This window comes from Fistularia commersonii, chromosome 17 (genome assembly GCF_037954325.1).
Source record: "Fistularia commersonii isolate RoL2024-O1a breed Wild chromosome 17, RoL_Fcom_v1.0, whole genome shotgun sequence".
In the NCBI taxonomy this organism is placed as follows: domain Eukaryota; kingdom Metazoa; phylum Chordata; class Actinopteri; order Syngnathiformes; family Fistulariidae; genus Fistularia; species Fistularia commersonii.
Window position 1 is genome coordinate 3,686,004 of NC_141300.1, and position 13,593 is coordinate 3,699,596.

The following is a 13,593-nucleotide window of genomic DNA, read 5'->3' on the forward strand; positions in this document are numbered from 1 at the left end:
GCTATCATATTAAATTCCCTTTGTTATACCTAAAGCCTTGGTATTTGCTACAAATTATTTTGATCTATTCATTTTGAATCGTGTGACATCTCATGATGAAAATGCAGTTACGATGTGAAACAACAGACAGGAAACTAAGTTGACATACCCTTAAGTTTTAAGTGTTGCTTAGAATATTCATATTTCCTGTTTGCTTTCATCAAGATCAACCGTCATCCGATCAAAATATTAAACTTCTCCAGGTTAAAGACCCTCCTTTGAACCGAAACTGCTCAATCAAAAAAAGCTTAATATGCTCAAACTGAAGGATGCAAGTGCCATTTTAGTATGGGGCGGGGGAAAGAAAAAACAAACAAAAAAAAAACCAAAAACTTACCAAATGACAAACAAAAAAAAAGCAACAGAAGAAAATGAAGGCGAGAATTATGCTGAAAGAGTTTAAATACCAGGTAGCGGCTGCCAAAGTGAGCAAAGCTTCTGAGGAAATCTGCTGGCCTGAGGTGTGTGCAGAGCTCAAGAGTCATTAGGAGAGCCTCCAGAAATAGTCGTCGGCCCTCTGAGCAAACATCCTCCCTGAGTCTCATTCGTCGCTTCTGAATACGAAGCGTGAATGTCTGTCGTACGCGTGGCAGTCGAGCGGACCATGCAGGTTCAAGGGCTGGTGGTCCTCAGGCCCTGCTTCTCCATGATGTTCCACAGCTTGCGCAGGTTTGACTGGGTTATGGTGTCATCCGGTTTCAGTTGCAGCGCTCGGAGGTAATTGGCTTCGGCTTCTCGCAGCTTCCCGTTGAGGTGGAGGATCGCCCCCAGGTTCATCAAGGCCGCCGGGTACTGGAAGAAAACAGGAGGCAGAGAAAGACCTCTTCACATTAAGATCACCTTGAGCAAGGTTAAAGTTTTATCTAAAGTAAATAGTCATTCTTTTCAGGAATAACAATGCAGATATTCGTACTGTATGCCGTTCAAGACGTGGCCACCATGAGCTGGCGAGGTGAGGTTAACAAACTCCGAATTCGATTTTCCCTTTACTAGATTAAATCATCCGGTGGTATTTGGTGAGGAGAATAATGCTGTTTACCTTATAGTCATACTGTGAATGCGTGTTAAGGAAAGGAAATTGATTTCCAAATCCTATATGGAGTGAGACGACCAGATTAATAACCCTCTCATGTCACTGCAGTAAATCAGAAGTTCCCGTTGGCAGCCAGTGAACTTCTTCTAGGCATTTATTATTGTAAAAAATGAGCACCTGGAAAATGGGAAACTTCCAACTCCTGGGTAGGAAAATAAATATAGGACAGTATGTAATTTTTGAACTACGACTGTCTTACTGGGGAAGTGGAATCTTTTTGACCGCTAAGTGGGGTAGGTTTTATATGCTCCAGGCACAAATCAATCTCATTTGCTTTTTTACATTTGTCAATCATCATCAATTAATGTGGGTTGTTTTAATGCTGCTATCAGGTGACTGACTGTGTTAATGGGATATCTGGGCTCAATCAGCTGGGGTTTCACAACAGGTAAAATTGACTTGTTACACAAATAATAACAGAGCAAGTGTACATTTTCAATGATGGCTAATTATAAGAAAAATAGTAATTACATCTGCACGTGGAGCCAAACATCACATTGTGGTCAAGTTAACAAAAGAAAAAAACTGAGTTCATTCTTTAAAGTACACAACCAATTATTCTACGAAGAAACAATGTCTCTAATTACTATCTGAGCCATAACTGTCAGCAAGCTACTTTGCAATATAGGATATAGGAAAATTAACTGAAAGATAATTTTACACAACATTAACCACTCTGACATGCTGTATTTGTTTTAGATACAAGAAAACAAGGGTTTAAAGTGTACCAAAGAACCTTTCTGCACGGGTTTGCTTTGACTGTCTGACTGTAGTTCACAGGTTTGCAATTCTTTTATTTTATTTGGCTCTTTTGAAAACAGTCTTCTGGGGAGTTTGCAGACGCAGATGGAAGCTCAGATTACTGTTTCCTGTTGTGAAAGCAAAACTAATCACGACTTCACCAGAAGCTCACCCTCTCCTCCTGAATATGAAAAATAAAATCATTAGGAATAAGCCAACTGAACTTTAAATTCCAATTATTTAGGGAAAAGAAAGCATGACTAACATGCTTTTCCACTTTACACCCAACTATGTACATTCTGAGTAAGTATTGCAGATGTCACAAAACAAAAGGCTGAATGTAAATTAATGTTGCATTTTCCACAGTTGTTAGTTTGGTGAGTTTACGCTTTCGTCCTTATCTACTATGCTGACAAAACTCTCAAAAAACTGTGTTTCCAGCATGAACACAAGAAGAATGATGCACTATGGATGAGAGTCAAAATGGGAACAATATGTCCTTCACTGCGGCTTCACCGAAGGAGGGGGAAACAAATTGCTAAGTGAATCAAAAGATTCTGGATTATTCCTTTTTGTCCCACTTGCCTCATCACCCCAACCTGACCAAGAACACGCTTCACAACACTTGGCCAGGGTAAAAACATACGACCAATATCTTTGTTGGTTCTCGCACAATAAGAACATAATGCTGTCACTAACTAGATACAAATTTACCACTCATCCCTAAATACGGTGTTATTACTTTTATCCAGCGGCTAAACACAGTTATTACATTTCTGAGCGTGTTTCAATTACCATCCACAGGTGCGGCAAAACTCTTAATGTCTGAGGTAGTTTTACAATTGTTTGAACTAGAAATTACCTTCTGTGTGACCCGCCATTTCAAGGTCAAACCACAGAGTAACACCTGGAGATCAATTTGCTAGTTGGGGATTAAAGCAGATGGTGCAAACACTTGCCAAAATGTAACTGTTTACACATATGGACACAGTTGAAAATGACAGTCCTGGGGCTACGCATAAATTGCTCCTACATGAAGGTAAAAAGCAGAAGTAGGGGTATTAGCAAATTGCTTTTGTTCCATTTTTAGATTAACCAATGATAAGTAAAAAAAAGTTCCCTTTTTTCCTTGTTCTGGCTGTACAAGGTCAGTATTTCACAGGATATCGTGACTTTTGATGCATTTAAATTTTTGCGTTGGATGCCAGCTAATACACATTTTCATCATTGGAGGAAGTAACTAGAATAAAGAAACTGTTGATCTAGTTGCAAATGAATGTACAAAAAGAAAGGACATGGTGGTTTTTTTTGCACTCAGTGTATTGAATCTGAGTTGATGAAATGATATATTTTGAGGAAAAACTCATGATGAGCCTGAAGGAACAAAACCAACTCAGTTTATTGACACAAACAAAAGTAATTTATGAAAGGAACAAAATCACTCTCAAAGGACCTGGATTGAGCAACAAGGAGCTTTGAATGATTTTAGTTAGAATCTCTGTATTATCGTGAACAGCCCACCCATGTAAGAAATGTTATAAATTCTAATTCTTTTTGTCACAACTGTATGAAATTGTAATCACGGAAAAATAAATACACAAACTCTGTTCTGCCAAATGATTCACACATTCTGTTTGTGCCGTCCAGCTTTGCAACTTGTAATCAAAGAGAACAAAGGACATTAGTGTGTGAAAATTCATATTCTACAAAACAGTCACAGCTGTCAGACTCTCACAGTCTCGCTTGTGCCTGGGCTGTTTTACTGCATCTGCGTGACAGAAGTCGTGCAAAGACCTCAAAAAAAGTCACAAAACCAAAGCAGTCATGCAAAGTTACTTTCATTGATTAAATCCTTGCAGCAGGCAACCTAAAAAAAAATCTTGTGTGCAAATTTTTGTCAATTTTGATTAATCAAAGTCAAATATTGCATACATTAGGAATTGTAAGTATATTAATATCATGTATCACTGTATGGTGTTCTACTTGGAATGACTGAAACAGGATGGATTCATCTTATAATTTTTTGTTTATTTGTATGAAACAAACGCTTTAATACAATTCGATCCAGAAAAACTTGCAGACTCCTAGACTGAGGAGTTCAGCATTTTTGTTTCTCCCCAGCTACAAAGATAAGCAACCTAAACAGTTTTATAACTGCAAATCCTATCAAGTGAAGGGAATCTGCTGTGCCTCATCGTCTTGAACAGCTAATACCCTAAAAGATACTTTTTTAACTTGAGAATGTCAGGAAGATGGCCAAGGTATACGGGTAGATTTGTGAGATCAAGATGCGTACAGGTATGCCCTGAAGAGATGCGTCTGTAGTGTTTGCCAAAATATGGGTTGTTATTTGGCTTTTCTGAAGGTATGTGAGCTCCTTCCACCACTGCCACGCAACAGATTTTAAGGTTACAACCAAGATGAGTAACTTCTGGGCCCATGAAGTGATGGAGGGGGAAGATAGGCCACAAGGGTAGAGGACAAAATACTCAAGAGCAGGTTAGAAAAAGGCCAGCGGTGGATAGACAAGTCAAGACCGAAAGCATATTCGAAGCTAAGGCCATCATCAGACTGAAAGCTTCTAGAGCCAGAATGGACGCTTTTGAGTCAGGAGTCTTGAAGCACAAAAATCAGAGTCTGACAATTATCTGCTGCTGTGTTGGTTCCCTCAACGCATTGGTGGCAGAGATTCGAAATAGCTTTCTCTTGGCCAAACGAGAACTTATCGATCCCTGAGTGTAATGCTTTCATCCGCTTCACCAGGGTACACTACTTTTCCTCACCCAAACCGTTTCCCTATTTTACTTTGCACAACTAAGATTTATACCTCTACTCCTGCATTCTTTCTTCCACAATCTAACTAGCAACACATAGCAAAGGCTCCCCTGTCAAACGCTTTCATTTTTTTTCTCATTTCCTGAAACTCTGTAACCTCCATACCCTTCTAAAACTGGCATTAAAAATCAGAGGCACAGCCAGATGTGGAGTGTATTAACCCCGACCACAAAGTAACATATGCTATAAAGACAGCAGGAGTCAAATGGGAACATAGTTTGAAGAATGTCTCAAACCTTCTCCAGATAGACATTTTGTCAACGAAAATAGGAATAAATAACTTTCAAAAGACAGATGTAATAGGCTGATGAGACAGTGCGAAGAAGCATCTGATAGGACTTAACTTGTCAAGATAGTGGAAATGGAAGGACTAAAGGACAAAAAGCCCTTGAATGGAGGAAATTGTCCTCTCTCACTCAAAGCCCTTAGACACGTGTGGTTAATAGAAAACACTATTGCCTTTGAGAATGAGAAGACAAGCCACAGTAAAGCATGAAATCACAAATGAAGATGGACAGAGTACATGGCTGAAGTTGAGTCACATCGGAAGGAACAAAGCGTAATGATAAAGAAGATGGATGAAGATCCTAAATTATAATCGTACAACGGCTGTAAGCAATAAGTTGTTTGACCGAAAGTGACCAAGTACAGTCAAAAGAACATGTTGGCCTATTTGGGCGCAGACATGAAACGCATGTTCATAGATAGTGATTTTCAAAATGTGGTTGTTACAAAATGACACTTTTCTGATACATTACATGGAACCAACGCATTCTTTTGTTTTATTAAAGCAAATCCATCCAGATCTGCTATTTTTTGACCATTACTCCCAAAAACTCAAACGGCGGTAAGCTCCTCAAAGCCGACTGGAGGTGTTAGCAACAATTATTACGTATTTGAAGGTTCATTAATTCATTTAGCAGAAAGTTACCAAGAAACCCGCAGTGGACATTTAGGGGTATCATTTATATCTCCCAGTTAAGCACACAAGATGAATAAAAACTTGCACCTATTTTAAGTCAAGCCCTCGTAGTTTTTCATTTATTTGTCGATGTTATCCACATTACTATACAACCCATTTATGTTTCTTTTCTCCTTCTTCTAAGGAATGCATTATTATTAAATTGCTTTTAAAATTTAATGATGGACTTTCTTTTTTCCACGATAATTATTCTTAAGATACTTAAGCTTGCCTTGTGTAATGTGAACATTTGTTCATTTGTTAGGTTTGGACATAAAACTGCGAAGTTAGTTTAGAAAACTATCTATTTAGTTTTAGGAAACAACTAATGATATGACAAAACTCTGCAATAATGTTTAGACTATGAAACAACATTTTTAAGGTTTATAAAACAAAATTACTATGTTGGATTGAGGTAAAAGCCCTCAATGATTTGATTTAGGTAAAAAAAAATTATGTGGTGAGGTTTTGGAAAGCACCATGGAAAAGGGAGAACAGGTCTTTTGAGCTAAATACTTAATAAGTTGGAAAGATTTTTTTTCTATTTTGTTTTTCAGGAATTGGAACGTTTGCAAAACCTCGATAGGTGGCTGTAACAATTATCAAATTATTTTGGGTCACACGCTTTATAGGCCTTGTCACGTGTGACCTAAAAGGTATGGAATTCATGAACAATTTTGGCTTAAATTCTCCCTGTTCTGGGAAACATACCACTTTCTAAACTACCACGGGGTTATCCTATATTCCATCTGTCCAGATTTCAATTTTCCTTAATTCCTCATGTTCTGCAATGTCTATACGCAATATATATAAAAGAAATGCCCATATTTGTAATATTTCCCTAAGATTTAACAATTCGAGAAAAATAATGCTCTCGTCACCTTTTTCCACTGTATATTTTGTATTGTCATTTTATATCATAACCGACAGGATGACCACATGCCCAACATGACTTGCTTCAACTACAAACCTTTTTTGATTATAATTATACCCTGTTTGGCCAAAGTCAGGGTATGGACGGATCCAAGATAGAGCCCCATTGTTTTTCAAGATACCAAAGTATTATTAAGAGCATCATAATTATCATTATTATAGGTATTATTGTTATTATTCTCAATCTGTTCACATCTTCTTTGAAGATGCTGATTGATTGTGCACAAACAAACCTTTAAGCTCAATGGAAAACAGGCCTGGGGTTTCTTTTAGATCTGCTGACAATCCGGGCAGTTTTGAGCTGGGAAACGGGCCTGTAACATGGTCCGGATTATTGGAAACCCAAGCAGACTCTGATTACCCACTGTCCATCAAAGAAAAGAGGGAGATTATGCAGCTCCCCTTCTACTCACGTTGGGTCTCAGTCTTGCTGCTTGTCCATAATACTTCTCAGCTGCCTCATTTAGTCCGGCTTGTCTGAAAAGGGAAACAGAGAGGCAATCATTACTCATCTTTATTGCCCCCGCCTACGGGAAGGCCTTGAACCCTGTGTGTTTACAAGTGTTCAGGGGTCACCGAGAAAATAACAGCTACGGACAGAACAAGGGACATAGAAAGCCAGCCTAATCTTTTTTTTTTTCATTTGCTAGCATCTTTTCTTCGATAACATCTGTGATGAAAAGTGCAAGGCCAGCACTTTATTTTAATTGAACCTCTGGGTGAATGCATTGAGTATACTGGATGCTTAAAATAGTACAACAAACTAAGGATGAAAAAAAAATGCTTATTCCGTTTTACAGTGATAGAAAACACTGTGCACCATACTCGAGAGACAATGAACATAAAAAAAAAGTGTACAAACATAATAGGATTAATAGGATTGAATCATACAAAAATGCAGATTGGAAGGTCACATTTTTAGAACCAGATATGATGGAAAAACTTGAATTTTGTTGAATTTTTTGGGATGCTAAACATATGAATATGAATAAACAAGTTTTGAATATCAACTATATGAATATGAAAAAAAGTGGGGCCAAGCATGTTTATTCCCCTGAGCAGTTTCCCATTGTTGGCCAATACAAATCCCACATCACACTTCAGTGTTGGATGTAAAATCAACACTGAAAAAACTGAAAAAAACACTGAAAAAAAATCAACACTGAAATATCTAAATCAAAAGTTTGTCCTGTGGTGATGTTAACATTTGGACTTCTTAAAAGATTAAGCTTTATTACGCTGTCAAAATGGTTAAAATAACCCTTGAACTCAGCTTTTTTGCTGTTTAAATCAAACAATCGGATTTTGGTCTTTTGGTCACACAAGGTCACGACTTTGATTAGGGTGAACGTCAAGGGTATCTGATTTACGCCTGCTGTCATGGGAAAAAAAAAAAACAATCCCATTTTAGACCCCTTCGATTTCCTTGAATCCAGCCGGGGTGCCTACTGTTACATTACCACTCACTCTCATTTGATATATTAAACTCATCCATTCATTGTCTCTAACGCTAACGTGCGCCCAGGGTCACATTGGGGCTGCAGCCAATCCCAAATGTCATTGGACCAGAGGCTGGGCTCACCCCGGCAGTTAATCACATGGCCATAAAAGAGGCATACAGCAAATGACTCTTTCGTTCACACATCTGGCCAATTTAGGCTCATCGAATAGCCCACTGCTTGATTTTGGATTGTTGAAGTAAACAGAAGGACCAAGAAAAGAACCCATGCAAACAAGGGGATGAAAAATTAAACTGCAAAAGTGGTGGGCTTAAGTAATCCCAGGCTTTACTTCAATTATAGCACATTACTGAATCAGATGCTTTTTGAATCTCATTTATAGGCAAAAATAATCTTCTAGAATACCCAGGTGACCACTTACTTACATAGTTTTCTGTTTGCTTTGTGAGTCCTATTAAAACTCTTGATACCGTTTTCCCTAAAAAAACATTTGATGGATTACCGCTCCACACTCTCACCTGAACTGCAAAAATAAGTAAAGAAGTGATTAGATAAAAAAAAAAAGCAAAAAAACAAATATAAAGTAGAAGTTTTCTTTGAGATTTCCTCATCTACACATAGATGCGGTACCGGCAAAAGTCACCGTTCTTTATTTTGTTGATATAACTGGCACTGAAAGTCTTTTATATTCCTGCAGGGATCCAGACACTGGTTTGAGTTGCTGAATTTGCCCCGAGATTATAAATGTGGGTTTCATGTCCACCGTAACTATACGTTTTTTGGCCAGTAAATATTTTAAGGTGCCTGACAATCTAGAAAAAAGAAAGAAAGGAGCCAACCTACTTGAAAAATATTATCATTCCATTTATAAATACAGTATCAGAAGGCAACTGCGAGGCTGCCACACCATCACCAAAGTATCAGAGGAAGGGCCTCCCTGGATAGTTTAACTGCGGCTTGTCAAGAGTGCAGAGGACGATGGATGCCAAGTATGTAGATCACTGGCTGGGTTTTACCCAGGGGAATTGTGTGAGATTCTGCATGAGTGCGTGAGAATGAATGAAGACAAGATGAGAAATAGACTCCAGACTAATGAGAAAGCCAAAGAAAAAAAAAACAAAACTTGCAGGATGGAGGAAAATGCATTTCTGCTGATACTAAAGATCATCAACTTAACTGCCATTTTACTAAATCTGATTTCTTTTTACCTTGACCTGGTTTGTTTATTCCACACATGCACAAATGACAAAAAACAAAAAACACATATGGTAATAAGTGAGGCACTATAAGACACAAAAATAAGTGACCGTAATTTATGTTCATACCGAAACTGTAGTTGTGCCATCTGTTATAAATACAGTAACATTTTTTTTATTAAGCTCACAAAGACTGAAATCTTCCTTTAGGGCTTTATAAGAACATAGATTTAAAGTCATATAAAAGTTTAGGGTGATGTTTAGGTTGCCATTCATTGACACATTTATCCATTCTTTCATACTGCTAACCATGAACACAGGGTCACAGGGGGAAAGATCAACATTCATTCCCTCATTCACAATATCATGTCAATAATTTAGAGTCTTGATTGAACATACTAGATGTTTCTGGTCTGTGGAAGGAAGTGGAAAAGCCAGCGAGAACCCACAGAGGCGCTGGAAGAACATTCTGCCCAAACACAGAAAGGCCCCAGTCGACCTCTAAAAATGAGTGAGAACCTTCTCGCTGAGAGGTAGGGTGCATTCCTATGTTGTCCTATGAATGTTCACAAATTAACAGCATCATGGCATCTAAAGTAACGTTTTAGGTCTACTTAATTGTTCTACTATATAGGACACATGATCTAACATGATAAAATCCTGAGAGATCTTAAAACCTGACTCCTTTTTTTTTTTTCTTTAAACAGAAAGAATGGTGCGTGTCTGTCCACACTTTTTGAGTCCATATTAATCTATTTTTATTCGGTCAATGTAGTCCTTGTTGAGTTCTCCCCCTATTAGACTATTTCGAGTCTATTTATCATTGCATGCGATACCTGCACACATCCTTAAAAATCATCACCATATCTAGTTTGGCAGCAAAAGGATCAGAAAGTGAAGGCCAGGATATTGCCCAGGAGGGCAATAAATTGCATTTGCACGTCTGAGGGCTTCTGTCCATCCTCTGAAAGCCTTCTCCTCTCCATTTGTATCCCCACCAGCTGAGGGCCTTTCCATGTGCACATCCAAGACAAACACATAAAAAGCGCGAGCTGTGGGAGCCTGAGACCCCATGCAAGCAAACGGGGAAATGTTTGGCCTCAGCGTAGCTTGAAACTCTTTGGCTATCATGAGACTGGAACCTGGACGACGCTCTGGATGATGTAAGCTTTCGGTTGATGAACATCGTGCAAATCAGACTGGTGAGTGACAGAATATGCATACAGGGAGGACCTCCGAACTCTTGGATAAAGAACTCCTGACTTTCCCTTTTGGCGTCATTCAGAAATCTAGTAAAGGCTTTGAAAGTAAGTATCTGCTTCAGTGAGCAGTTACAGTGAATAGAAAAGCTTGGGATTCCGAACAATGACTTTTTTCACGAAACCTTCAGGTGATGTCATTTTGTAGAATTATTAATTTCGTCTGACATTTTAGTGGGAGCTGGCGCGGAATGGCGTTTATCGCGGACGGATTGCTTTCAGACACATGACAGCTTGTAGGCTGCTAAAGGATTTGCTGTTCGGGGCTCATCAGCTGAACCTTGCACTTTATTTGGAAAAAGACCGTCAAGCATAAACCGGGACGAGCAGAGAAATCGAGTTAAAGTGACAGAGAGAGATAGAGAGATGGCATGTAACTCTTAGCGGGACTACGAGAATCCCACGGCTCTAAGGCTGGCACTGCAGCAAACGGAGAGGGTTTCAGCGCACAGCCAACTAAATCACACTGGCTGAGGAGTGGAGTAAGCTTCTAGATGTAGCGTGCAGACAGACCTCACTTATTCAAGTCCGTTCTGGAAACTGAGGCCCACCCATCCCATCCGCAGTCACACACACACACACACACACACACACACACACACACACACACACACACACACACACACACACACACACACACACACACACACCATGTCTGTGTATGCATGTACGGTGACAACAGAAAATGGAATAAAATACATGGAAAGAAATAGAATTTAAAATAAAAAAAAATATTCCAAAGACTCACCTGAGCATGTGGGCCGCACTGAAGACCACATCAAACTCCTCGTTGTCAAGACGGGCAGCTTTCTCTGCCATGTCTGCCGCTTCCAGCAGCCGGGACTCTTCCAACAAAAATTGACCTGGCAGGGTAATAAGAAAAGCAGAGCTGTTCAAAATCTGACGGAACTCTGCAGAGATGGTGCAACTCGCACAGAGGGATATGAACTGGACAAATGTTGCCTTTGGCCTCAGCAGAGGGACAGCCTGGACTGTCCCAATTATATCGAGGCATGCTGAAATTCTAGAAATGAGTGGAGCATACCATCACTTCGTGGCCATCTTTCAGGCCCATTAGTTCAGATTAGTTGACCTCGATAAGTCTGTTGACATACAATAAAAATGTTTCTTGTTTGCAATTACAGGCGTGGCTGCCAGTTCTGACCATTTTTTATTCGAGGGGATTACAGAATAAGGCCGAGGCAGTCATCGGAGTGTGGACTCCAGAGTTAGGGAAGGGCTTAGAGTGGAATGAATACCCTGTGGACTTTTGTGAGACCCATTATGGCATCAAAATGATAAACCATTGTCGAAACACAGGCATATTTTCCTTAATAACTGTGGATGGAACTGAAGCCTTTTGTTTATGCTTGAGCTGCAAAACTGGGTTAAAATTACCCCTCAGACTAAGAATGAGTAGCTCCCTGTTACAAACACCTGTGCACTCATGGAAGATTTCAAAACAAATGATTTAGACAGGCGCATGCTAATATAAAAGTTGGCCTTATGCAGTCTTGGAACTGACACTGTAATCTCTTTATACCTTGCAGTGTAATGTTTCCTCTTCAGTGCTACCAATTACTATTACTGCTCAGAATTGTCTTGAAAAAGACCTCCAATCTGCTTTCCACTCATGCAGTACATTGTATGCAACATTGTAACATAATACAATTTCACATATAAATCAATCCTAGTAAACTATTGTAACAAATGATGTGACTAGGGATATTTAAATAACACCATTTCTTACCAGTTGATAGGTTGTGACACTGTGCAAGTATCATCCATATTAATCATCACAATGGTTATGATGAAAATGAAAAGATGGCATATTATCCTTTATTTTTAAACAAATATAGTCGTAAATATTTATTGTAGTTAAAAGCACTCTTAAAATAAAACAAACACATATTTTTTGCAAGATGAATCTCAATTATCAAATAAAACATAAATTATCTGAGTTTCACAAAATAACAAGTAAGCCAACCATTGCAATAGCAAAGCAGATTGAAGTGCGCTTAGCCTTGCTGTCCAAGCTTATGTTTAGTTATTTTTGAGAGGCATTTCCCAAACTAAACAAACAAAAACACTGAAAAACCTCACTGGTTTAATATTATCTTTTCAGTCTGTTGCATTCCTGTTTTAAATGAATGAATGAATGAATGTACTTAACAAAGTGACAGGCTATTATTATGTACAAAAACAAATGTATTAGGTTCACATGAAACCATATCATGAATTGATGATTGAATACCTATATGAATGCATATTTGAGTGTAATTTTCTATTTTTAAATTTGATGCCACTTTATTTTAAATGTAATGGTTTATTACGCACAGAATTTACTTCATTGTACAGTCGTAATAAATTGTGATTACCATTTTAACTAGAAAAGTTACTCAAGCTTTTTCTTTTAACAATGTGCCTTTGTCTTATATAAGGAATTGAAAAACGCTAGGTTAAAAAAAAGGGTGGAAAAAAGCATCAGTTTCATTGTTTTTTGATTATACCTGTTTTTTATTTGTTTATTTTATTTGGTTTGGTTTCCTGCAGCTGATGTAAAATATTAACCAAGTATGTGGTTGAGTAATTAAGAGTTTTCAATTTATGACAAAGCAGTAGAACTTCATTTCTGGTAAGCACCCTTAGTCGATTTTTTTTATTGGATTGAAGGTAATTTCCTTTTCTATTATGACATTGCATCAATAACCACAAAAACAGTATCAGCAATAAAAGACTGATGAAAAGTAAATTGGACAGTTATGCGTGTAGTTCCGGCTATTCTGCAACAGTTACGTTCCAATAATAAAATATTGGGCGTTGCAGTTATTTAATTGCAAAGTCATGCCTTACCATAATGCATGTAGCAGTTTCCCTTGATGGGATCCAATTGAATGGCTTTAAGGAAGTACCTCTCTGCTTCGCTTTTCTGGCCCTGAGAGAAACACATAAACCAGTGTCATTACCTTCATAACTGGCTGTAAAACAAAAAGAGAGGACAAAAATAAAAGAACTATTCGTTGTCAAAACATGAATCAGTTTGACAGCCAAAATACCTTTGTGTGCATACCCAGTA

At 38.3% G+C, this 13,593-nt stretch overlaps 1 protein-coding gene across 1 annotated transcript in view; it reads right to left on the reverse strand.

Annotated features, from left to right (window-relative positions):
* Positions 1-363: 363 nt before the first annotated feature.
* The window catches only part of tmtc2b (transmembrane O-mannosyltransferase targeting cadherins 2b), an 88,652-nt gene continuing 75,422 nt past the window's right edge, over positions 364-13,593 (reverse strand). Inside the window, exons 9-12 of the mRNA XM_086163202.1 lie at positions 13,371-13,452; positions 11,266-11,380; positions 7,016-7,079; positions 364-831 (exon numbers count right to left, since the gene is read on the reverse strand). Of these exons, the coding sequence (XP_086019328.1) occupies positions 652-831; positions 7,016-7,079; positions 11,266-11,380; positions 13,371-13,452 (441 nt within the window). The 3' untranslated portion in view covers positions 364-651. The remainder of the gene's footprint in view (positions 832-7,015; positions 7,080-11,265; positions 11,381-13,370; positions 13,453-13,593) is intronic.